At 36.8% G+C, this 27,471-nt stretch overlaps 1 protein-coding gene across 1 annotated transcript in view; it reads right to left on the bottom strand.

Moving 5' to 3' along the window:
• WDR72 (WD repeat domain 72) overlaps nucleotides 1–27,179 on the bottom strand; it is a 203,600-nt gene extending 176,421 nt beyond the window's left edge. The window contains exons 1-9 of the mRNA XM_047074452.1: nucleotides 27,027–27,179; nucleotides 22,827–22,933; nucleotides 16,901–16,979; nucleotides 15,604–15,778; nucleotides 14,854–14,930; nucleotides 13,658–13,777; nucleotides 12,662–12,807; nucleotides 12,183–12,279; nucleotides 6,979–7,120 (exon numbers count right to left, since the gene is read on the bottom strand). Of these exons, the coding sequence (XP_046930408.1) occupies nucleotides 6,979–7,120; nucleotides 12,183–12,279; nucleotides 12,662–12,807; nucleotides 13,658–13,777; nucleotides 14,854–14,930; nucleotides 15,604–15,778; nucleotides 16,901–16,979; nucleotides 22,827–22,933; nucleotides 27,027–27,179 (1,096 nt within the window). The remainder of the gene's footprint in view (nucleotides 1–6,978; nucleotides 7,121–12,182; nucleotides 12,280–12,661; nucleotides 12,808–13,657; nucleotides 13,778–14,853; nucleotides 14,931–15,603; nucleotides 15,779–16,900; nucleotides 16,980–22,826; nucleotides 22,934–27,026) is intronic.
• Nucleotides 27,180–27,471: the final 292 nt, after the last annotated feature.

The following is a 27,471-nucleotide window of genomic DNA, read 5'->3' as shown; positions in this document are numbered from 1 at the left end:
GATTTGTATTTCCCTGATGATGAGTGATGTGGAGCATTTTTCATGTGGCAGATGGCCATCTGAATGTCCAACTTCTTTGGAGAATTGTCTATTCATGACTTTTGACCATTTCTTCACTGGATTATTTGTTTTTTTTGGGTGTTGAGTTTGATAAGTTCTTTATAGATTTTGGATACTAGCCCTTTATCTGATAGGTCGTTTGCAAATATCTTCTCCCATTCTGTCAGTTGCCTTTTAGTTTTGCTGATTGTTTCCTTCTCTGTACAGAAGATTTTTATTTTGATGAGGTCCCCATAGTTCATTTTTGCTTTTGTTTCCCTTGCCTCCAGAGATGTGTTGAGTATGAAGTTGCTGTGGCCAAGATCAAAGAGGTTTTGCCTGCTTTCTCCTTGAGGATTTTGATGGCTTCCTGTCTTACATTAAGGTCTTTCATCCATTTTGAGTTTCTTTTTGTGTATGGTGTAAGAAAGCAGTCCAGGTTAATTTTCTGCATGTCTCTGTCCAGTTTTCCCAGCACCACTTGCTGAAGAGACTGTCTTTATTCCACTGAATATTCTTTCCTGCTTTGTCAAAGATTAGTTGGCCATATGTTTGTGAGAACCCACTTCTGGGTTTTCTGTTCTGTTCCATTGATCTGAGTGTCTGTTATTGTGCCAGTACCATATTGTCTTGATGATTACAGCTTTGGAATACAGCTTGAAGTCTGGACTTGTGATGCCTCCTGCTTTGGTTTTCCTTTTCAAGATTGCTTTGGCTATTTGGGGTCTTTTCTGGTTCCATACAAATTTTAGGATTGTTTGTTCTAGCTCTGTGAAGAATGCTGGTGTTATTTTGATAGGGATTACATTGAATATGTAGATTGCTTTGGGTAGTATCGACATTTTAACAACATTTGTTCTTACTATTGAGGAGCATGGAATCTTTTTCCATTTATTTGTGTCTTCTTCAATTTCTTTCATAAGCTTTCTATAGTTTTCAGTGTGTAGATTGTTCACCTCTTTGGTTAGATTTATTCCTAGGTATTTTATGGTTTTTGGTGCAATTGTAAATGGAATCAATTCCTTGATTTCTCTTTCTATTGCTTCATTGTTGGTGAATAGGAATGCAACTGATTTCTGTGCATTGATTTTATATCCTGTCATTTTGCTGAATTCATGGACCAGTTCTAGCAGTTTTTTGCTGAAATCTTTGGGGTTTTCCATATTAAGTATCACGTCATCTTCAAAGAGTGAAAGTTTGACCTCCTCCTGGCTGATTTGTATGCCTTTTATTTCTTTGTGTTGTCTGATTGCAGAGGCTAAGACTTCCAACACTATGTTGAATAACACTGGCGAGAGTGGTCTTGTTCCTGACCTTAGGGGGAAAGCTCTCAGATATTCCCCACTGAGGATGATATTGGCATTCATATATAGCTTTTATGATCTCAAGGTATAATACTTTTTTCCTACTTTCTTTAGGGTTTTTGTCTAGAAAGGATGCTGTATTTTGTCAGATGCTTTCCTTGCATCTGTTGAGAGGATCATGTGGTTCTTGTCTTTTCTTTTATTAATGTGATGAATCAGCCCTGCATCCCAGGTAGGGATTCAGGTAGGATTCACCACTTCATTGTGGTGAATAATTTTTTTAATGTATTGTTGGATCTGGTTGGCTAATATCTTGTTGAGGATTTTTGCATCCATGTTTATCAGGGAAATTGGTCTTAGTTCTTCTTTGTAGTGGGGTCTTTGTCTGGTTTTGGAATCAAGGTAATGCTGGTTTCATAGAAAGAATTTGGAAGTTTTCCTCCCATCTCTATTTTTTAGGACAGCTTCAAAAGGATAGGTTTTAACTCTTCCTTAAATGTTTGGTAGAATTCCCTTGGAAAGCTATCTGGCCCTGGACTCTTGTTTTTTGGGGAGATTTTTTTATTACTAATTTGATTTCTTTACTGGTAATGGTCTGTTACAATTTTGTATTTCATCCTGTTTCAGTTTTGGTAGTTTATATGTTTCTAGGAACCTGTCCATTTCTTCCAGATTCCCCATTTTATTGGTGTATAATTGCTTATAATGTTGTCTTATTGTTTTTATTTCTGCTGTGTTGGTTGTGATCTCTCCTCTTTCTTGATTTTATTTATTTGGCTCCTTTCCTTTTTCTTTTTGATCAAACTGGCTAGTGGTTTATCAATTTTGTTAACTCTTTCAAAGAACCAGCTTCTGGTTTCATTGATCTGTTTTACTGTTTTTGTTTTGTTTTGGTTTGGTTTGGTTTGGTTTGGTTTTGATACCATTGATTTATGCTCTACTCTTTATTATTTCCTGTCTTCTGCTGGTTTTGGGTTTTGTTTGCTGTTCTTTTCCCAGATCTTTTAGGTGTAAGGTTACGTTGTGGATCTGAGACCTTTCTTCTTCCTGTACGAAGGCCTGGATTGCTATATACTTCCCTCTTAGGACTGCCTTTGCTGCATCCCAGAGGTTTTGGGCTGTGGTGTTATCATTTTCATTGGCTTCCATGTACTTTTTAATTTCCTCTTTAAGTTCTTGGTTAGGCCATTCATTCTTTAGTAGGATGTTCTTTAGTCTCCAAGTATTTGTTATCTTTCGAAATTTTTTCTTGTGGTTGATCTCGAGTTTCATATCATTGTGGTCTGAAAATATGCACGCTATGATCTCGATCTTTGGAACTTGTTGAGGGCTGATTTGTGTCCCAGCCAGTGATCTATTCTGCACAGCGTTCCATGTGCACTGGAGAAGAATGTATATTCCACTGTTTTAGGATAAAATGTTCTGAATATATATGTTAAGTCCATCTGGTCCAATGTGTCATTCAAAGCCATTGTTTCCTTGTTGACTGTCCGTTTAGATGATCTCTCCATTGTTGTAGGTGGGGTGTTGAAGTCCCCTACTATGATGGTATTATTATCATTGAGTTTCTTATGTTTGTGATTAACTGATTTATGTATTTGGGTGCTCACACATTTGGAGCTTAAATGTTTACAATTGTTAGGTCTTCTTGGTGGATAGACCCCTTCATTATGATATAACAGCCTTCTTCATCTCTTGTTACAGTCCTTATTTTAAAATCTAGATTGTCTGATATAAGTATGGCTACTCTGGCTTTGTCAACCATTAGCATGATAGATGTTCTCCATCCCCTTACTTTTCAATTTGAAGGTGTCTTTAGGTCTAAAGTGGGTCTCTTGTAAACAGCATATAGATAGCTCTTATTTTCTTATCCATTCTGTTACCCTATGTCTTTTGATTAGAGCATTTAGTCCATTGATATTTAGAGAGAGTACTGAAACATATGAATTTATTGCCATTATGTTTCCTGTAGAGTTGGGAGTGTCTGATGGTGTTCTCTGGTCCTTTCTAGTCTTTGTTGCTTTTGGTATTTATGTATGTATGTATGTATGTATGTATGTATGTATGTATGTATTTATAATTTGCACATTCATTCATTCATTTATTGCTTTTCTCCCCTCAGAGAGCCCCCCTTAAAATTTCTTGCAGGGCTGGTTTAGCGTTCATGAACTCCTTTATTTTTTGTCTGGGAAACTTTTAATCTCTCCTTCTATTTTGAATGACAGCCTTGCTGGATAAAGAATTCTTGGCTGCATATTTTTTCCGATTTAGCATATTGAATATATCCTGCCATTCCTTTCTGGCCTGTCAAGTTTCTGTGGATAGGTCTGCTGCAAACCTGATCTGTCTTCCCTCATAGGTTAAGGACTTTTTTCCCCTTGCTGCTTTCATGATTCTTTCTTTGCTTGAGTATTTTGTGATTTAGACTATGATGTGCTTTGTCGATGGTTGGTTTTTGTTGAATCTAATGGGAGTCCTCTGTGTTTCCTGGATTTTGATGTCTGTGTCATTTCCCAGGTTAGGAAAGTTTTCCACTATGATTTGCTCACATAACCCTTCTACGCCTATTTCTCTCTCTTCATCTTCTGGGACCCCTATGATTCTGATGTTGTTCCTTTTTAATGAATCACTGATTTCTCTAATTTTTAAATCATGTTCTTTTGCCTTAGTCTCCCTCTTTTTTTATGCTTCATTATTCTCCATACGTTTGTTGTCTATATCGCTGATTTGCTGCTCTTCCTCATCCACTCTTGCCGCCTTGGCAAGCACTTGAGATTGAAGCTCAGTTATAGCATTTTTTTATTTCATCTTGACTAGCTTTTACTTTGTTTTTATCTCTGAAGAAAGGGATTCTACTATATTTTCAACCCCAGCTAGTATTCTTAGTATCATGATTCTAAATTCTGGTTCAGATATCTTTGTTGATTAAGTCCCTGGCTGTTGTTTCTTTCTGCTTTTTCTTTTGAGTGAATTCCTTTGTTTCATAATTTTGAAGGAAGAAAAGGAATAAGGTAAAAACAAATTAAATTAAAAAATTAAAAACAACACACACACACACACACACAGAGAAATCAAATAAATGATGCTAGATCCTAGGTGTGTTTTGGTCTGGGTGTTGAAAGGAGCTTGATAGATTAGAGAAAAAGTGGGGGAGAAAAAAATAAAAGAAAAAGAAAAAAAAAGGAAAACGTTTGCAAATTTGAAATAATGAATAGAATAAAATAGAATAAAATGAAACGATGGGAGTAAAATAGAATTTGAAAAATTTACAAAAAAGTAAAAAATATAGTAGAAAAATTAAAGAAAAATATTTTTAATAAAAATTGAAAATAAAAATAATTTTTTCTTTCTGTATTCAAGAAAAAGAAAATAAATGAAAAGAAAAAGAAAATTGAATAGATGGACCAGTGAACAGACTGAAATATGATTGAAATTACATCATTTTCCCCTAGAAGTCAAACTATGAAGCAATTTATAGTCCATAAACTAAGCAGGCATGGAGACGTGTGGTATTCCTGAAGAGCAAGCTTGGCCCAGTTGGGCGGGGCTTAGTGAAATGGCTCCACTCTCCACTAGATGACACTGCTTAGCTTACTCAGGTGGATTGTTGTGGCCCATGTAGGTCTGTATGTACATGTGTGGAAGGGGTGAAAATGGCATCACCCAGCTACCCAGTCTTTAGTATCAGAACTCTCTTCTCCCTGATTAACAATGGCGCACCCATCCTTTGTCTCTGGCTTCTGTCTACTCCCTGCTTTTACACTGTCCATTACCAAGCCATCAGGTTGCCAGGTGGCACCTCCCTCCTGAGTTTTATCTCAGATGCGGCTGTGCTTCCTGACCCCTCATTTCTGGGGGACTGCAGCTTTGACCCGTTCTACCCCTCTGCAGGAGGGTCTCACCAAGTAAGGGCCAGGTGCTGGCTGTACCCAGGAAAGTTCACGGGACTGTGCTGCTGTTGATGCCCAGAAACTGCCGCTGGGTGACAGCCCAGCCCAGAAAAAGTTCACATGATCATGTAGCAGCAGCGTTTCAGGGATTATGGAAAATCACAACACACATCTGGCTCCAGGCTTCACTCTTCACAACCTTGTTCCAGCACCAGCGAATATGGTTGTTCTCCAGGGTCTGATGGGACCTTTGCCTGTGGGGAGTCCTCCCAGCAGGGGAACCGCCTCTCCTCATGTGGTCCAAAGACCTCCCAGACTTCACTCTGCTCCTGGGGATTCACCCTTCCCACCAGAGCACCTGCTGTTATCAAACTGCGGAGTTTCAGACTCTGCACTCCCCCTGTTTATACATTCTTAATGGAATTTAAACCCTCTCCTTTCTCCTTTCTCCCTTTTTAGTTCAGTCCCTGCGGCTGTTTCCACTTTTCCACTTTCTCTCCAGCTGCTTTTGGTGGTGGTGGTGGGGTGCTTTTCCCGTATTCTCCCCACCATCTCCGTCCTCCCTCCACAAGCAGAAACCACTCTCTTCCCTCCGCGGCTTCTGTCTCACCCAGTTCATCTCTCTGCGCCACTGTGTTCTGTGGTTCAGGTTGTGCAGATTGTTGTGTAATCTTCCCATCAGTTTTCTAGGTGTGCAGGATAGTTTAGTGTTTATCTGGCTCTATTTCATTCACACGAGACACAAAAAAAACTTCCATGCTGTTCCGCCATCTTGGCTTCTCTTCTCTATTGTTCTAATTATAAAGAAGGTTACGTAAATGCTTCCTTAAATTCCACTGCTGGCGGTGGAACATACATGAGAAATCCTAGGGCAACCATTAGGTGGCCTTAGCAGGGGCACGGTATACATTTTAATTCTTAAAATTGAACTTGTAAGAAACTTTCCATACACCGTACCAGGTTCTAAATCTTTTTTTTTTTTTTTTTGGCCATTTTCTTATTAACCTAGGACTATTAGGAACCGTTTTGAAAACATTTGGGACAAAGAACCTTAAAATTATGCCAGTGAATTTGTTAAGTAACAGAAACTTGTGCTTTGGAATTCAAATGTGGAGGGCTGTGTTTCTGCTGTGCCCAAGACAATGATTCACAGATGACTTAATGATTTGGGAGTAAGGGGAAAAGAGTAAGATGGGCTTCCTCATTTTGGAATACCTAAGTCTCAGGAGCTTGAAGGTTCTCCACAATAATGTTTCCTTTAATGACTTCAGTTTTGTATTCTAAGAAAAATGAAAATAAGCAAATGCTAAATCATCTAATCATTCAAAGAGCCAAATGGTTTAGTGGCCAAGTTTATATCTGTCCCTCCTGTTCCAAGCAGCTGTAATAATACCAATAGAGGAACTGGTTGTAAAGGGTACAGGATATGGGCATGACAAATTCAAAAACATGAGTATGGCATGTCAACCTATCCTACATCCATATATAAGCATCCATTTCATTTGAATAAAACATCATTCCTGTTAAATTGATGTTAATTTGAATTGTATCGGTTGTATTGTATAAGATCTAGAAACATCATGTTTATACCTCCTTTTATGTTGGCACCTAATGCATAGTGTGGTACACGAGAAAATTTGTCTTATTTGTAGCCTCATGTTACTCAAATGAGAAAAAACACTGAGTTAATTATAAACTAGTTCTCAGAAGACATGTGATTAGAAATAGATTAGAAACTGTCTTACCTCTAGGAGAGCCATCAAACTTGGATACAGGAACATCAGGAATGTGCCACAAAGTAATTCTTCCCGAGACTTCTCCAGAGAATAGTATCTTATAAAAAGGCTCTTTCCTTTCATTCATGTAGCCCATAACAAAGGAAAGTCCCTGGTCCAAAACAAAAAGTTAGCTTTTATGTAGAAAAAAATATCTGAATATAAAATGACAACCACTATTTTCAAATGGAGGAACAAGACTTCATAGATTAACTGAATTGTTTCCATTTGCTTCCTGATCTTTCAAAAATTTCAGGTAACTTAAGTGACATTACCTCTTACTCAAGACAAAAAAAATTTTATAAAATAAGCAAAGTCCACAGCTAGACTTCAGAGAGTTACTAAGACTATTTAACATGTACTTAATGTTCTGTGTCTGTATTACACATAATGTTAGAGGCTTTACATTTATTCTGCTAAATAATCCTCACATTAATTCTCTGAGGTTGGCACTATCATTGTCTCCATTTCCCAAATGAATAAACTGAGAGTGGAGAGGTTGATTTACCTAAAGTGTTATAGACAGCAAAGAGTCCGTGTCTTCATGACCATACCCTACTGTCCACTAAGGAGGCCTGATTTCTTTATGGTCCCTTAAGTTCCATTGTCAATTACAATAGCAACAAGTAATATATGTGTGGTAATTTTGTGTTACTAACATGCTTTCAACTTTCTGTTAACTACTTTTCATATTTAATATATTTGATTTTAAACATTCTAGGAGATCAGAAATAAAAATGAGTCCATAACATAAACAAGTAAATAAACAAATAAATACTAATATAATTAAGTATATAGTTATAGTTTATATTAATATATATTTATGTACATAAGGTTATAATTTTGCTGAGGCAGAGTATGAATATTAAGCACCAGAGTTCTGGAAGACATGCTTTTATCAGTGTAATGGGTCTAGAGTCTCTAGTGCCTGAGTGCAGTGCAGATGTTCTTTGGGCAGACTTGCATATAGAGATTATGAACAAGGCATCAAAAGGATTAAGAGATTATAAAAACAAAAACTTCTTTTGATGTACAAAGAAAAGTCACCCTGGAAAGAAAGCCAACTGCTGGTGCTAGAAGTAAAGAAGTCTAAGAAAGTGATAGATAGTTCCTCATTAGAAAATATGCTTGAAGGTCAGGACTTTGATGTATTATTGGAAAAGTTCTGTAATGTATCTGAGGAGTATTAAAGGCCAAAGCATTGCTATATTTATTCCTCACAACAAAGCTACAGAGTAAGTAAACACTGCCATTATTCCTGCTATGGAGAAAAGAAAACTAAGACAGGAAGAGAGGAAGAAAGGAATCCAAGAGCATACAACCAAGGTAGTCCTCCAACATGAGAGCACTGCAGAGGAGAAAACAGCTCCTAGGAAGTTGCTTCTACAGATTTAGAAGGCACTTTCAAGTCTTATACTTCTCAATCCATCACTTTTGTAGGTGTTAGAAACTGTGTCAATACAATTTGGGTAAACCAGCAAACTAGCTTCTCAAACTCTCTTGACCTTGAAGAACCTTAGAACTGACTAGTTCCACTCCCTCATGATTTTGATACAGAGAAGCTGAGCCGTTACTCGGTTCCTGTGGTTGATGGCAGGCAGCATGCCTCATTTCCCCCAACAGCATATGCTCCGGTGCTGCTGTTTTCCCTCTGTACCTACTATGCCACTGCCATTCATCACTTGCTCACACCCACACCTTGTCACCTCTGCCCTCGTCCTTTGCAGTATCCTTCTCTGATTCTGCTGTTCACTTGGACACTCCCCTCAGAGCCCCTTACCATATGAACTCTGATTTGTCACCACAGTACCCAGGGTGTATCACAAGGAACACCTGCCCTGCAGGAGGTAATAAAGTAGCCCTTAAGAGCGAATTCTTGGGGCACCTGTGTAGCTCAATTGGTTAAGCATTTGACTTTTGATTGTGGTTCAGGTCATGATCTCACAGTTCATGGGACTGAACCCCACATCAGGCTCTGTGCTGACAGCATGGAGCCTGTTTGGTGTTTGGGATCCTCCCTCTCCCTCTCTCCCTGCCCCTCCCCTGCTCCCTCTCTCTTTCTCTCTCTCAAAATAAATTAAGCATTAAAAAAACAAAAACAAAAACAACAAAAAAACCCAGCAAATTCTCTTGAGTTAACTGCCTGGGTTCAACTCCTGGTTTTAGCACATACTAACTCTATTAAAAGCACCAATTACTTGATTTAGACAATTTACTTAACCTCTCTGTGTCTCATTTTCCCTAAATGTGAAAGAAGGTCAGTAAAAACACCTACTCTATAGGATTGCTGTCAGGATTAATGAATTGATAAAGGTGAGGTGCTTAGAATGGTGCCTTGCATTTGGCACATACTCAGTACCTATGAACCATTCTTATTATCCACTTTTCGGAACAACTGAGAAACTTGCTCCAAAGTCCAACTGCCAGACTTGGGCCAAACTGCCCAGGTTCAAATCCTAGGAATTAACCTTTCTGAACATGATTTGCAAAGTGAGGCCATGGTGGGAATGCATGTAAATGGAGGAGTGTGTATATTTGATAATAACAAGGACTAAAAAAAAAAAATTACCCATCAGCATCATCGTTATTACTCTTAGTTCATGCACCTAAATTCCTTACATGCAATCCTCAGGCTATCTCTGCCTCAACTACCCCTTAATTCAGCACTGCAGAGTTACTCCACAGCTAAGACTCTGAAAGCCAGTACCTTATCTCAACAACCAGGACCCCTGCCACAGGCCTCAGTGATCATCATCTGTCATTAGAACCTTGGGAGACTCTCACGAAGCTACTGAAAGGAAGGGCGAGTCTCATTTTGCTACTACAACTCCATCAGCAGATATATTCCGAACATCACAAATGGTAACTGTGGGAACATGTTACTGTTACACACTGAGATTTATGTCTATTGGTGCCATTCCAAAAGAAGAATCTACTTAATACTACATATTTATAGAATACCCTTTTCTAAGCTCCTTGTACTCATCAAACTTATCTCCCACCCCATCAAAATGTTACCTTCTAACTTCAGGAGAGATTAAGACATCTTATAGTTAGTGAATATTGGCGATGTTTTGAATAAGGAAAACAATGTCAGACTAACTTCTGGCTGGACAAAGGGCAAGTAAGAGTGTGAGGGTGGGTAGACTAGCTTCTTTAAGTTTCCGATTATTCTATTCATATTTCACTGGCTTCCTAGTATTTCCCATGTTTAAGATAAATAACTGTCGTTGTCTAAACAAGAATTGTTGGCGGGGCATCTGGGTGGCTCAGTCGGTTAAGCAGCCACCTCCAGCTCAGGTCATGATCTCGTGGTTCGTGAGTTTGAGCCCTGCGTCAGGCTCTGTGCTGACAGCTTGGAGCCTGCTTCAGATTTTCTCTCTCTCTCTCTCCCCTTCCCTCAATAGCATGTGTCCTCTTTCTCTCTCTCAAAAATAAACTTAAAAAAAAGAATATTTAAAAATTATTGATAGACAATCCATAGACCTATGTCTTCATATTTTGAGGAACAAAATAAGGTGGCTTCCCCTAAGGTTAGTATCTTTTTAAGTTAATTTGCAATTGCTGTGTTTTTCTTCAGCACCAATATGTGGAATCAACTAGAAGATCTTAAAGGATACTACCTACATTTTAGCTTTTGGGGAAAACTGCTTTATAAAAAGTGCATTCTGGTGCTAAAGGAAAGAATGGGCAGGCAGGTCCTTTACAAAATAACTAAAAATGCTTTTCTAAGTAAGCCACACTACTGCTCTTATAATCAACAGTGAAGCAAGACTCCATTGCCACTCACAGATGACTTTAGAAATAGTGTTTGATGCCACAATTCTGAAGTTTGCCTGTGCCCCAGTGGCACTTAGATTTCTAATTTTGGGCTGGCAGTTTTTTAATCAAGTTTTTGCATCAAAACCCTATAGATATGTTAAAGGTACAATTACAGAACTATAGGTTCTCCAGTGGCTAAACTGCGAAATTAAGCAAACCATCAGTCCGTAAAAAAAATAACGTTTCCTTAGTTGACACGTCAGTAATCCAAAGTCCTTATTCTCCATGAAATACGTCCTTGGATAATTAACTGATGACTAAGTCCACAGGTTAATAATCATAACAGCAAGAACAAACCTCATTTTGGTTAGCACTACTAAAATAAAACAACGTTAAATGATCAGACTTCATAGAGTGTAAAGATAAAATTCAGTCAAGTAAAAACACACAATTATATCCTCAAGTCTGCCAGGACTCACAATTATACTTGTTTTACCAAGAAAATTTATTCAGAAGAATAGCTAAACATATGCAAAAATGATAATATTGAGATTAAAAAAGCAGGATAGGGGCGCCTGGGTGGCGCAGTCGGTTAAGCGTCCGACTTCAGCCAGGTCACGATCTCACGGTCCGTGAGTTCGAGCCCCGCGTCAGGCTCTGGGCTGATGGCTCAGAGCCTGGAGCCTGTTTCCGATTCTGTGTCTCCCTCTCTCTCTGCCCCTCCCCCGTTCATGCTCTGTCTCTCTCTGTCCCAAAAATAAATAAACGTTTAAAAAAAAAAAAAAAAAAAAAAAAAATAAAAAAGCAGGATATAAACCATTTGATAAAATTTAAAAACTGGAGTAGACACATCAAAATGTTAATAACTTCATATCAAATAATTTCTCCAAAGGGTCAGTGAACAATGTGTGTGTGTGGCAAGGTGGGGGGTGGGGGCGAGAGAGTGAGAGAGAATGAATATGGCAAAATGTTGACAATTGGTAGATGAGTGGTGGTAGATGATGGAGGGTAGATGAGCGATCATTGTACTATTCTTGAAACTTTTTAAATATTTGAAAATTTTCCCATTAAAATAAGTAAATACATAAAATATATTCCTTGTGAATATTTATGGTGGCAAAATTATGAATTTTAGTTCCTCCACTTTTAACTTTTAATTTTAATTTTAACTTTCATAATTTTTCTATAACAAATATATATCATTTAGTTACTCCTGCTTTAAAATATTTTTCGAAGGCAAAGTTTTCTCTTCAGTACCCATTAACAATTAGATTTGATTTTCTCGTTGACAACTTTCATGTGATTCTTCCATTCAATTTTTTCAAGTCTGACTCTCTGTTACAGACAAAGCAACACTTATCTAAGACGCAGAGTGAAGCAGCTTTGAGGCAGTCACTCTCTCCTTGCATTACCTTATTTTCCTGCACAGAAGTAGAGCACAGTAAATGAGGATAAATGGTCTCTTTAAGCACTCTTCCATCAGCAGGGTATATGCTTTTTGAAAGCCCACTGCATGGTGAAAAATAAAAAGCAGAGTTGAGAACTTTGAGGTTCTTTATTCGTTTTTTTCCTCCTCCCACTTTCAAAAGCCGGATGGTACCATTCAAGTTTCTAAACTCTAGTTAGAAATTGTTGGGTTAATAATTACAAGTGACTTTTTGAAAACCCAGCACCAGCTGTACAAGTTATACATGGTTAATCTCATTCCTTCATCCCCTGCTGTTTCATACAAAGGCTGAAGCCTCCCAAGCCCAGAGTAAATCTTCTAGTGCCAAAGTTGTTTTGTTCTGGTTTTTGATCATGGGCAGCATGCAGGGATTTTTCCATAATAAACCTCCCAAAGTTCATTTTCTACCTGAATGTTTCGTATGCCGCTCCCATCTGAGCCCACCTGTTCAGCAGCTGATAGATAAAACTGTGACCATCTTCTGTCCAGATGATGATTCTGTGAGCAGCAAGCACCTCTCCCCCAGCAAAACACTGCCCACTTCTGCTAACTTCGGTCCGCAGAAGGGAAAAATCACAATAGTCATAAACCTAAAATACAAAATTAATGATGTACATTAACAAAAGCTTCTAATCTAATCTGTCAATGAGATGAAAGATAAATTATGCTTATCAAGACTATTTAGATGGCAGTGTTAATGCAACAATATATTAAATATTAATAACAGGACACACTGTACTCATGCACCAAGATAATTTTTTACTAGTACTTATTTTTTTCATTTATCCTAAGGTAGGTTTAATGAATAAACTTTATACCATTCCAGAATGTGCCCATTAAGCACAGAAGCCAAAAATCCCAAAATTTATATGTTAATTTATTCCTTCTATATGGTAGTCCAACTTCAACTTTTAAAAATTTGTTACACAAAAAGTTTACACAGCAGAAACCTTTTGATACACTACATATTTTATATTTTTGTTCAAAAATATAGTATCAACATATAAGTAAGATACTGTAGTTTTGTTAGCTGGGCCAGTTATATGAAACATTAAAGAAAAAGGGATGCTATCAAATGATAATAACTTAACTCTTCTTTCTTGATGGAGAGATCAGTGAATATACTCATAAGAAAGTAGATTCTCTAAAAATGAATATAGCAACTATGCAGAAAAGGAACAAAGCCTATAAATAAAATCAATGTATGTAGATGAAAGGGTTTAGTTTGCTTTTTAATTTTAAAGTTCAGGCATCAAATTTTTAAAGTAATCCAGAGATAAATGCTCATTATTGTTATGGTCTGTTACTAATAAAATTGGGATCTACTTTATATATATAATAGCCTGAGAAGCAAAACAGCTGAGTGCAGGGAGAGGAAAATTGATACAAATGGGTCATAAAAGACAACTAATTCAATTTATCGTGTCATTTTTATAATACCTTCCAACATTTAGAAAATACCACCAATAAAAGTCTCTCCGTATATGTGCAAAATCGTATTGCCCGGCAGTTCAGTGAGTCCAGAAATTTGGATTCCTTCTCGTAGACATCTTGTTTTTCCTTCAGAAGGAATGAGAACACTTTAGTGCCGGTTCTAGGTAATTTATACATGACTTGCTCTGCTGTACACCTGAAGTAGATCAGACCATTTTTATAAAAAACAAACAAACAAACAAAAAAAAAAACAGAAAACAACTACCTGTTTCCTTTGAGTTCCCTGAACTAAGAAATCACTTCACAAGAGAAGCCATGAACAGGAAACCCACTTGGATTAAAGGATTCCTCATGTATAATCATTCCTACAAGCATTCTGTGGGGCACTGTGCTGGATGCTGAGAATGTAAAGATAGGAATAAGTTTCTCATTTTCAGATGTGGTGGAAAGACAAAACAAAAAAAAAAGTAACATATTAAAAAAAAACAACTGCAGTACCTTAACTGCTAAAAAAGAAAAATGAATAAGTACTTTGAAAAACAAAAGCATGGCCAACACAGAACATCTAGAATACCATATTCACAGTAAGTTTCTGATGATGCTGGTGTGTGTTTCTTGGGCTCATTATGGCAACACAATTCCTAGGCTTCCTCTAGGAATTTCCAAGAAATTCCAAAGAAGAGTTCAGAGCATGGGGCAGCTGAAACAATTTTATCATCAGCATATAGAATATGACTGTTTTTTTGCCCACCACCTCAAATTGTAGCCTGATGCAGGAACAGGTGAATATACTCGACTCCCAGTGCATGTGACCCCAGCTGTTCACAGTCATCTTCCTGCCACTGCTCACATACACTCAGAAGAAAGAGGGTCTTTCTGCTGTAAGGTCAGAAAGATATTCTTCTATGATGGACTTTATTTTTATTAAAATGTAATCAATGTGTGTGTGTGTGTGTGTGTGTGTGTGTACACGCACGTGCCCATAAAAACATTTGTATATGCCCTGAGAACAGGTTGGAAGGAGACAGTCTAATTGTTACCAATTAGAGGAGTGATGGGGGGAGTACACAGAGGTAAAATTTATATACTTCTACATTATTTGAACTCTTAACAATGAGCAGGTAACACCTTTATAATTAATTTAAAAAAACAATAAATATGCTTGAAATTGGAGAATAAAGAATAGAGTTTCACAAACCAACCTGAATGCTGTTGATAGATGAAGAGAGATCCCATACTTTGAGCTCACCAGCTACTGATACCACCAAGAGAGAATCTTCTGTAAAAACAATAAAGGTCACATAAAAGTTGACCACTGTTATAAGTGGTTGCTGTAGAGATCATTTCACAGTCATTTAAGGATTATATAGGGTTACGTAGGTGGAACATATTCAACTTTAGGGTTATTTTTCTGATAAAAAATAAACATTTTAGATCACATTTTAAGTTTGTTTCAAAATGTCAAAATGACCCCCATGTAATAGAGAGCCACTAAATAGAGAGCCACTAAAAGCAGAGCCACATTGCAAATGATTATGTTGTCAACATTACATCTTCTTATTTCAGAAATAAGTAAGGAGCCAACCTTCCCTCATTACAGAAATCGAATTATCTTCTTTACTACATCCAGAAGACACAGCAAAGCAAAAGTTCCAAGCGTCTTGCTAATCCACCACAAATGCCTGCTTGTCACTCCTGAAATTTACCGATGAACTGGGTCATGGAAACACGGTCTCCTCTTTTCATTTCATCTTGACCTCTTGCTGACTTTCTAACGACTTGAACCATTGGCTTGGGTGTTCTCAGTTTTTTGATTTGGCTTAGAGAACTATCCCCACCAACAGGTAAACATAAAGAAGTATTCTGAGCTCTTGCCCAGTAGCTCAACACATAGTTCAAAAGTGATCTTTTTATATGCATTCTCTTAGTGTTCTGTAAGACCCAACTATTACCTTGAATTCTCATGGAGTGTACAATGCACAGGCAGTTGATCCAATCAGGAGACTGAGATGATATAAAAGTGTGAATAACAGCCAAACTTTTAGCATCGATGATAAGAACATCTTGATATTCTCCACAACACAAAAGCCAGCCTTCCCCTGTCATCCGGAAGGAGCAGTGGTAATACTATGGAAATGGAATTCAAAGCCAGAGTTTAATTATCACAAGCAATTAACAGAATTTGGGCTATGGTGAAGACTCCTCTGATTTTAGTCTTATCATCTATTCAGTGAAGCTATTGAATGAATAGCAAATTAAATTTCTTTTAGTTCAATGATTCCACATTGCTAAAGTATTGATTTGGGGCTTGAGTCTCCTTTGTATTTCAGTATTTTTCCTGAGAAAGGGGGATCTTTTTAGGAAGAATGACTCTTATTCCAATCATAGAAAGTTCACAATTGTTTTATTTCTAGAATGCTATGTAGAAATAGCAACAAAAATCAGGTTCTTCTGGCAACATTGCTTCATGTTAATAAGAAACAAACATGTTTGAAGAGTGTGTGAGGAATTCTAGTGCCAAGAAAGTTTTGAGAACAGCTTTTATCAAAGATTGAGTAACACATTCTACTCCAGACAGACTCTCTCACTAAGATTTTGGCACCAGAAAGGAGTTTGTGAATATTGCAGTGCAAGTCCTCAATGCTAAAAGCAATGAGTAAAACATTAAAAAACACTGTCACCACCATTGGTATAATGCAACTGCCTTACCTGTATGCTGGGAGTCCATCTACCAAAAGGTAAAATCTCTTTTAAATACTAGGAAATAAAGGTATGGCTATACCTTTTGCTCTCTTTTCCTAAATAAGAAATTCAGAAATTAAGAACCTATCCACCTAAAAATAGTTAAAATTAAAGACAAGAAAACCTTTTTTGCTTTTATAAAATAATTTGTCATTAAAACCGAATCTTTCTACGTGTGTATCTGTGTGTGTGTGTGTGTGTGTGTGTGTGTGTGTGTGTGTGTGTGTTTGGAGTGTAACTAAGAAAAAAAAACTGTCTTTCAAATGTACCTATGTTAGAAAGACACAAAAATAAAGAAGAATCAGGAAAACAATTCTTGAATAGTTAACTTTGGGGGGAAAATGCCAAAGTAACAGATGATAACTGACAATGTTCTATTTCAGGGACAAAAGAAAAATTAAAGAAAAGAATATCCCCCCAAAGACATTTCTTTAAATGTGTGCCTAGAAAATGCTCTAAAGGAATTGTAGAATCCAGAAATGTTCTGAAGGGACTGAATGTACTTACACAGATTGCAGTGTGCCTGTAAGGAAGTGTGGCCTTCTCCACACGCTGTCCGTTCGTGACATTCCAAACACACATCTCCCTAGCAGAGATAACTTGGTATTATTCTCTGTCATTTCCAGTCAATTGGCTGAAATAATTTTTGTGCCACCAAGTTTTTCTGTAGTGCTGCACTTAAATGCAACCTGATCGTTTATGTGGCTTTTTGTTACAGATTACTGAGCAAGAAAATGTTGTGGTCATTAGCAGGGATGACATACTGTATCTGTGTCTTTTTGTTTGGGTAATTACACCCTGCCGCCAGCCTACAGACCTTACCTTAGCACCAACCTGACCTAAAACAAATTGTGTGGATACAGCTATCACAGTCTGTTAGAGTGACAGTACAACAATCTTTCCATGGAAACTGCATCCTGTTGAAAATGATTTATTTCACTGAACTTAAACTACATATTCTGAAAAGCATAACGCATCAAGGGCTGCATCTTCTGGAGCCGAGGTATCATTTTTATAAAAATAAACAGTGCCACCAAGAGGCTATATTTGGTCTATAATTGATAATGGTTTATTTCTTTGCTTACCCTGAAATGCTGAAATCACACTTGCTGCTGCATGTTTAGAAAATTCTAATTGTTTACAAAACTCTGACTTGGTTGCATATATGTTACAAAGATGTACATACCATTAGGAAACACAGTGATAAAATGCATCCAAGTACAGGGCAATTTAAATCTATGTGATTTCAGTTCACAAAAACCAGAATAGCTGTTTTAGAGTTGTTTGGTAATATTCTTCAGTTTTCACACTTCCAACACATAAGCAAAACTTTCCATGAAAAAATTAAGGATAGCTTTATTAGCTTTAAGGGAGAAGCTGCTATTAAGAAGCAAAAGATACGAATTAATCATAGTAAATGCTAGATGCATTTGGTGTTTGCCAGCCTTTTTGTTTTTCTGGCCAAACACTGGAAATCAATCTTTAAATCAGTGGTTCTCTACCTGGGGCGATTTTGTCTCCCAAAGGACATCCGACAATGATAAGAGATTTTTGGTTGTCACAACCAGGAACACACTACTGGCATCTAGTGGGGAAAGGCCAGGAATGCTGCTAAATATCCAGCAATGCACAGGAGGGCCCCACAACAAAGAATTCTCCCGGTGCTCCAAAATGTCCTTAGTATTGAGGCTGAGAAATCATGTTCTAGATATAAAAACAAAATATTCATAGTTTTTTCTCTCTGTTTATATCCAAACGTATTCCAAAAAGGATTTGAGGCAATATGAAAACTCATGTAACTCAATAAAACAAAGGGAAAATGTGCACACGTGTGTGTGTGTGTGTGTGAAATAAAACTAGGAAAAAAGGTAGAAATTGAAATAATATATCTCAAAGGTAAAAAAAAAGTGTCAAAGATAAAAATAAATAGAACTTTAAGTCACTATTAATATAAAAGTTTAGCTTCATAAGGAATTGGAGTTTATTAACATGGTTCTCAACTCTAGCTGTACATCGCCTGTGCATATTTCAAAAATTATACATAGAGATTCTAATTCCATGGCTCTGTGTTGGAGTCCCCACATATAGGTTTTGCAAAGCTCCTCATCATTAATCTGTTTCTAGATAAGGCTATCTCTAAACCAGTGGTTCTCAACTGGCTATACATGAGAGTTATCAGGGAACTTTTTAAAAATACTGGGGCTAGGACCCAGACATCAAGCCATGCTAATAAAATCCCATTTTCCAAGGTTGGAGCCTGTATCAGTAAAAGCTCTCTCCATGATACCAATGTTTCTCTTGGATTCTAATGTTTTCCCTATTTGTTTGCTTATTATCTTATTTTCTATCTTAAAGTAAGAAAATATATATACAAAAATACCACAAAGCAAAAATTGACTCTTATGCTTAGCAGTTCTTTTTAAGAAAAGAAAGCAAATGTGTTGTGTTTCAAAAATAGCATTGACATTTTAGCTGGAACAGTACAAGTTACATATTTAATAAGAACACAGGAAAATTAACTGTTAAAATGTGCATTCTTCTTTTCCTTTTGAAATACTGTTACCAAAGTTTCTACATAGATTAAATCATCTTCAATTAAAAAGGAAGGTTAACTCAAAAAAATTGTTTAACAATTGCCAAAATTTTTAAATTTTTGATTTTTTTAATTTCAGTTAAAAGAGGAACACAGAGGAAAGTATCTGCAACATATAAAATTAGAAAATTGTTAAATTCCCACTGATTTCCTTAAGAAAAGCCCCCCCCCCTTTTTACTCAATCTGTATCTCTACCTCAGCAGCTCAATAAAAATTCATCCAGTGGATAAGCAGATCAGTCACCACTCTTATATCCACTTTTCTACTTTCAGAAATAGACTATTTTCTTTGGTCCATGCTTATTCTTATATTTATTTGCCTATAAAGTTGTTACGATTATAATTTTAATAAAACATCTAGAGGGAGAGGAGATAAACATGGTTTGCCATCTTGAATCCAAGTCCCTTACGTTCTTCAAACTCTCTTTTATCTTCCATTATACTTTTAGGGTTTCATTGGCATTCTCAGGTTCCATTCTGCTTCTGGAATGCTGGTTTCCCTTAGTTTTGTCTTAGGCTTTCTTACCATCTAACATTTCGCACTCTCTCTGGGTGAATTATCTACTCCCATCACTTCAGGTAGCACCCATATGATGTTGGAATCCCAGACCAATTCACTGAGCTCTACATTTCCATACACAACTGGCTATTAGATGTCTCTACCTAAATGACTTGCAAGACTTCACACTCTTCATATTCACAATGAAGCAAAACATCTGCCTGCCTTAGTTTTCTATTCTCAGTGAATGGTATCATCACCAATGAGTTTCCCAAGTCATTCTTGACATCACACTTTCTCTCACTGCCCCCATGTTCAGTACTCACTATACCAGATGTGTTCTCTGAACAAGCAGCATCAGCATTGTCCAGGAAACGTGTTAGAAATGCAAGTTCTTGAACCTTAGCCTGGACCTGCTGAACCCATATCTCTGGAAGTGGGGCCAGAAGTCTGTTATTTAAACCAGCTCTGTAAGTGGTCCTACTGCAAGCTCAGGTTGGAGAAGCACTGCCCTGGAAGACTCTAAGACTGGGTACTTGCCCAACTTTCTTACTTCTCGCTTGTGATTAAAAGTTTCTTTTAATAAGTAATAACCCCCTTTATCAATGCCAAGGCTTTTTTTGCCTTAAGGTTTTATTAACTACATGTATTTATTAACATAAAATATTTACATAGCAAATATCAACATTTTGGTCATTATTCATCTGGTAAATCTTTTTTCCATCCATTTACTTTTAACCTTTCTATGTCCTTATGCTGTTTTTGTCTTTTAAATTGTATGACCATCTATGTGATTTAACTAGAGGGCTTGGTCTCAATTGAGATTATGGTTTTAGTCAGATTTATCTCAACTACATTATTCTGTGCTTTCTATTTGCCCCATTTATTTTGTCTCCTTTGGATTAAATAACATTATTTTTCTTTTCCAAATTGGAAGTTCTGTATTCTATTTCTTTTATTTTGATTTCTTCTATCTGTTCTTTTAGCAGCTACCCTGGAAATATGTACATCTAGCTTTTTTTTTTTTTTTTGTACATCTAGCTTAAAGCCTAAAGTTATTCAACATCTTTACCCACCTCTAGAACAAGAACATGTGGAATCTGATCACTACACTATCCTATGTGATTGTTGACTAGAATTGACATATTTATAGATTGTGTGTATATATGGCGGTGGGGGGGTGGGAGGTATATATAAACATTATTGTCTTCTAATCTATATTTATTTGCATTTTCTAAAACGTTGCTGGTTTTGTTCAATATTCCTTCTTCCATCTCAGCTCTTCTGTATGAAATCATTGTGTTTTCTACTGAAGAATGTCATTTACAATTCTGGTGCTTATAGAGGGTCTATGGGCAGTGAACATTCTTAGTATTTGTCTTAAATACTTTCTTAAATAGTTAGCATTATATTAATACTTATTAATACTTAGATACTTAAGTACTAATTACTTAAATACTTAATAAATGCTTAACATTTGTCTTAAATGCCTATTGTGACTTTATTTTTTTAAAAGACATTTTCGCTAGAGATACAATTCTAAGTTGGCAGTTATTTTCTCTCAGCTTTTTGAAGATATTTCACTGCTGTCTAGTTTCCATTTTACTGTTGAGAAGTCAGCTTAATTACATTCCTTTATAAATCTGCTTTCTCCCACTAACTCCTTTCAGGATTTTCTTTTTCTCTGGCATTCTCTGGCATTGTCTGTTTCAACATCAGGCCTCCAGGTATCTATTTCCTTTCATGTATCCTGGGATTCATTGGGATTCCTGAATCTTAGGATTTATGCCTATTGATGACATCATACTTTGGGGGAAAAATGAAATACTAAGTCAAAGCAATTTTGTGCCTCTTTGATCAACTTGGAAGCAGAAATGCTAAGTCCACAGTCATTCCCACGTCTACTCAAAGCTAAAGTCATTGTTTGAGGCATAATGGACCAAGCCTAGTACACTAATAACTTCCAGCAGATTAAACCAAGATTTGCTAAGTATGCAATAGCTGAAATATAGATACTACCTAAAAAGTATCTCACAGATGCAGGCTAAGTTTTGCATCTTGAAGGAACAGAATTCTAGAAAATTCAAATCATCTTGGAAAAGAAAGACCAAATCAGACTCTTTGGCTCTTTAATAATCATATTTGCAGGGTCATACAGCTAAATTCATCTATCATCAAGAATATGCCCATTAACCTTAGTTTCTTTTTTGGAGCTATACTACTATGGGCAAAAACCTCAAGCTGGAACTCAATTACTTTCCAGAGCTATTTCTCATTTAGCTATTAATTTTCTCAATTCTCCAAGTAGACTCAGAAAAATAAAAAATTGCCATCTCCCAAATTCTCTAGACTGGGAATGGGAGTCCTAGCATATGAAAGCTACTAGCAATTGTTAAAAAAAAGAATGTACCAGTGCATTTCACTTTAGCCTCATCCAAAGTTCAATCTCTCTAGGTTTAACAATTATGTCTTTGCTATAAGCTATGAGAACAGCTTTGATATCTGTTTCACTAGCATTTTGTTAAACTATTAAGTTTCTACAAGGTGGACACTCATTACTCTTTTCGTTCTCAGAATTCAGAGCCATGTAATTTCTTCTCAGATTAAAAACAAAAAGGAGGGGTTTCTCTTGTTTCAACCTGTAATCCAATCCCTGATTCACAAATGCATGCTGAATCGATTCTGCATTCCTGGGTTTACTTTGGCAAATAACTCATCAGCTGAGCCCAGTAGATCTTCCATCAGTGAGGTTTTTCTCTTACAGCTTAGTTCTATTTCATTGGAATAAAGCTTGCTTCCATGAAACTGCACCCAAATCACATTCTATTTCCCTTTTTTCCCATCATCCCACTTACCACTGAGTCCTCTCTTCTGTTTCTTCTATAGTGATATCAGATGAGTGTATTACATAAGGAGTATAACTATTGAGTTGTTGTACAAAACTATGAAGGCTTGGATAGTTTGCTTAAGAGCTCAAAGTGAGTTACAACTTGGAAAAAGACAAGCACCCAGACTTTTCCGTTTTCAGATTCTATAACAGGTGGCATTTGCCAGTATATTTTACACAGGGAGGCTGCCACAAGGCCTGATACACAAGTTGGGGTGTTTATTCTGATCTTAATCCGGAAAAAAAAGAGTATTAAATTGGGAAACATAGTACTGATCACATTCCTTGGGATCATGACACAAATTACCATTCAAGATCAAGATTTTCCTATATGTAAAAGGAACATGATAATCACTAAGATTTCCTTCAACTCCCGAATTCTGTACCCCATTAATTGGTTTTAAAAAGGTAGAGAGAATACAGATGGTTACAAAGTTGCACACATCTTACATACCCATTTTCAGCAGCACTAACGACATAGGGCTGTTTAGAGAAGTCTCTCGCTTTTGCCAAACATGTTACAGAAGCCGAATGACCAAACAGAAGTTCTTTAGCTGAAATCTGAAAATGATCAGGGTAAGCTTTTAAACAGTTGTAAACTTCTTAAGAATATAAACATCATTTTATGTGACTATTCATAATTCTGATTAGAAAATCCTGTTATGTTTTTGCTCTACATACATTTTAGGAAAACTGATTTATGCCACATGAAAATCCACAGAATAAAAAAAATCTATTTTTTAATGTTTATTTATTTTTGAGAAAGAGAGAGAAAGAGAGAGAGAGAGAGCACAGTTGGGGTTGGCGCAGTGAGAGAGGGAGACACAGAATCCGAAGCAGGCTCCAGGCTCTGAGCTGTCAGCACAGAGACCCATCCGGGGCCTAAACCCATGAACTGTGAGATCATGACCTGAACCTAAGTTGGCACTCAACCAACTGAGCCACCCAGGCACCCCTAAAAAAATACCCAGATACAGGAATTGTGTCGTACACATTTTTTTGGTTTTTGTTTTCGGTTTTATATCCATCTTGACAACTAAACAATCACCAGACCTGTTTTACAACATCTAGGTTTTGAATACAAGTAAGTCAGTGTTGATGTTTATTATGCACAAAATGTGCCTCAAATGATAGCAGCATGTTAATGTGCAAATTTCAGAATGCAGAAATGAGTTTACAAAATAATACAAAGAAAACATTACCCTTTTTGTAATCATTATAACCTTACTGTAACCTTATGTGGCTTCTTGCCTCAGAAATAAAAACTAATAAAAACTAATTTTTCCACTCTAAAAGTCAGATTTTAACTAAGCTCTTATTTAAAAACACCGATTTTTAAACATGAGTTTAAAAATATGGCATTGAAGGCTAATTCTTCCATTATCTCATGTGTGAAAGATGTCCAGTGCTCTTTGTTTTTATAAAACAAGATTGTGAAAATCAAATTACAAAACAGGAAACATGCAAGATCCCTTCAAATGGAGAAGAGGTTGTCAGTAGGGACCAAAAATTTAATTTGAATGACTAGAAAATTTGTAATAAAACTTGTCCTATGGGTAATAATCTATTTCCAAATTAATTCATATTCATTATGCTTTTTCTGAACTACGTAAACATATCCATAGATGATAACCAAATCATATCAATGAGTACAAATTATTTCAAAACACAATTGTTCTCTGCCTTCATCTTATTTCTATCATAATCAGCAATACTTCTCTAAAAGATGTTAGATTAAATTTCCAGTACTACAAAGAAGTTTTGTGGTTGGTTAGAACCATTTAAAACCCAAGTTCTTATTCCACCTTTTTCCTGGAAAATCCAGAAGGTCCCATCTCAGAAAATAACATACTGTCTTTCCCCATCATCACATTTGAGAACACATACCCCCAGGCATTTAACACCTTTCCATATATTACAGGCCAAATTAAGCAATGAATCGGGGCAAATCAAGGACATTCCCTCTCCTAGAGAAAATCCACTATGAATAAAACAGCATAAAGGAATTCCATTGCTTTGCATATGGAGTCCTCATTCTGCTACTAACTCCCCACATGTAGTTGAATAAGCTCTTACTCTTCGGTATAATCTCTTCATTTTATCATATTCTGGAACTGCTGTGAGGAATAACAACAACAAAAATCCACCATCATACCTGCTCATTGTCATGATGAAATCCACGGCACCTTTACTTCCATTCATGGGCTCTACCTGTATGAAGCGTTGCCAACCCCGCCCAATGCCAAGAGCTTCCAATAGCACAAATGGGAACACACAACTTGCTGAGCATCCACCATATCCAGGCACTAGTGCAACTATGAACAGGGTCTCATCCCCCATTTCACAGATGAAGAAATCAAGGCTCAATGAATATGTCATTTGTTTGACATCATAGTTGGTAAATATCAGAACTAGAACCTGATCAATCTCTCCATTCTCTTCCTATACACAATATTGCTACTCTTCAGTTTGTCATTGTTGTGTTTCTTTCTGAGTATTAAATAGGAAGAAAAATAGAACACAGCAACACTCTGGGAATATATCTGGAAGGATGTTCAACTCACCTTTCTCTATGCTTAAAAGTGTTAAAAATACCAGAAAACACAAGTGAAGTAGTTCTTAGCATGAAACCTTGGAGAAGCTCCTCACTGGGAGACCCCACGAAGAGGTCTTTGGGAGTCGGACCCTGAGCTTGGGATGCATGTGTTGAGAAGCCCAGGACAGGGAGGTACTTATTCTCTAGCTTCCCGGTACCCTACAGTCCCACCACCCATGGACAGGGAAAAACTGAGATGTGTTTCTAATCCCCTAATAAATACTTGGATGCTCCAAGATGTCCAGAACTTAAATCACCTCCTTTCCCTTCCTGTTCTTATTCTTTAATCATCTCTATTCCTTATACAAATACAGGACACCATCACACCACCAGTCCCACCCACCACTCAAACCCCAAATCTATAAGGTAACCTTGACTGTTCCTGTACATTTACCCACACTCCAATCATTTGCTCAGTTCCTCCCATTCTTTCTTCTTAGTATCTTCCCAGTTTTCATCTCCTTTTCTTCCCCTCTGTCACTGACTTTGTTCATACTCAAAAACTTTCTTGCCTAAATTAACATAGAGGCTCCTACCATAGTCACTGTCCTTTATCTCTTCTCCCTCTGCCGTCAGTATGCCCTTGACATTAATACCAAATGATAGTCTAAATCACAAATATAATAATATAGTATTATGTCATCTTCTTGCATAAATCATCTCAAAATCCCTTAATTTTGCCACTGCTTTTAATTAGCACATGGTGTTAGTTCTTGCTAGTTAATTTTTTAAATCTAAATCCCTCAGCCATCAAGGTACTCAGAGTACCTTGTATTATCACATAAATGCACAGCATTAGCCAATATCCTTCCTTTACTGCACTGCAGCCCCTTTGATGGCCAGCACCAAGGCTTCTCGTGTTTGAACCGAGGTACACAGCGTACTGCCTAACTTATATGTAGTCAATAAATGCATGTTGAATAAATGCTGAATAAATACAAGGAACGTATGTAAGAAGATACAAATGCTAAGATTCCAAATTTCTTAAGCTTATTGCATCCTACCTATTATATAACACAACTACTCCAGCCAGAAACCACTATACTGAAATATTAAAAACAGTAGCAAGACATTTGAAGCCATTTAGAAGTGTGAGTTTAAACTCTAAGAGATAATACATGTGGTGGGCCACTTTTTTCAAAGCTCAACTGTTGCAATAAGACCAGTTCCTTCTTTCTGGGATGTTCATAAACATTGAGCTGAGCTGCTCTGCTATGCAGTTCTTGGCAGTCCTGCAGTGTAACTCTTCCGTGATGGGAGATGTTAATTAATTACACTATAAAATAGAATTACAATTAATTGTTAATTTAGGTTTTAAAGTGACAAACTTTAAAGGCTAAAAATAGTCTTTGATCTTTAAAAGGCTTCTTAATGAGGGCAGTATACTTTAAGTACATCATTAGTTTAAATGTTCAAATTGGGTCTAGAGGCTGCTAGCACTAAGCAAATATCTATTCCAATATGTTAAATGTTTATGACTTGGAACAGGGACAATTAATTGCCAATCAATGGGCCAAAACCTAGGTGAGGTCAGGTTCTGAGATAGGAAGACGACAATAGTAAAGTGGATTTAGAGCTTTTTGATGTGATCTTTAAAAATCACATGCAAGCAGAGACTAAAAGAATAGCAAGAAGGCCAAACTGACAGAAACACCCAGATAATTAAGATATTACTCATTTAGTTAATAGCGGTTTTCAAGGGTGCCCTTTGTTTAGATTAACGAGCCATAATTTTTAGAATTATACTTCTAAGTCTGTAGTTCAGTTACTTAAACATATAATTCAGGATGTAAAATGGTAACACTCAGCACAGCTTCAAGGGTGATAACACTTAGCTGGTAGCTAAGATTAGCAATATTCATAATAAAATTTTCAAATAGGATCTTGATCCATCATATAGTACTTCATTTTCTCCAAATTCAGAAGTAAAACCAATTTATTACTTCAGTAATCACCTACTTAACAATCATGCAAAACGTCCACTGTCATTGCAGGAAGAATCAAATTGTGTTTATATTGGGAGTGCTTTCTGTTTCAATGTTAATCACTTTCACTAACCTTTAGTTCAGGTGAGAGATTCCAGAGACAGAGCTGACCTTCTTGACTTCCAGTCACAATGGTTTGCTGGTCATCAGTGATCATGATGGCAGTGATGCTGTGCGGAGGGGCCTTCTTCCCCCAGAGCGCCACTGCCTGCAGGGAGCACCTCATGCTGACAGAATCTTGAACAAACAGAGAAGGGAAGTGGACACAGTCATCATTCAAAAATTTGGGAAGACTGATCATGTCACAAAGTGGACTCACCATGATCTAAACTCTGGGATGTATTCTCCCAGAGATGGGGAAAAGGGTGCTTCCCTGTCAATTAGAGGAGAAGGCACTCATTAGGCATTGAAATTACCATGCTCAGTATTAATCCATCAAAGAGAAATGACTTTTATCCCAATTTGTGACTTTATTTATTTATTTTTTTTTAAAGTAGGATCTACACCCAGCAAGGAAC

The sequence above is a fragment of the Lynx rufus genome, unplaced genomic scaffold (assembly GCF_022079265.1).
Source record: "Lynx rufus isolate CCGP_SWC_20201006 ecotype Redwood Valley unplaced genomic scaffold, mLynRuf1.p SCAF_13, whole genome shotgun sequence".
Lineage (NCBI taxonomy): Eukaryota > Metazoa > Chordata > Mammalia > Carnivora > Felidae > Lynx > Lynx rufus.
The sequence above is the reverse complement of the archived record's forward strand: the minus strand, read 5'-3'. Positions and strand labels throughout refer to the sequence as shown.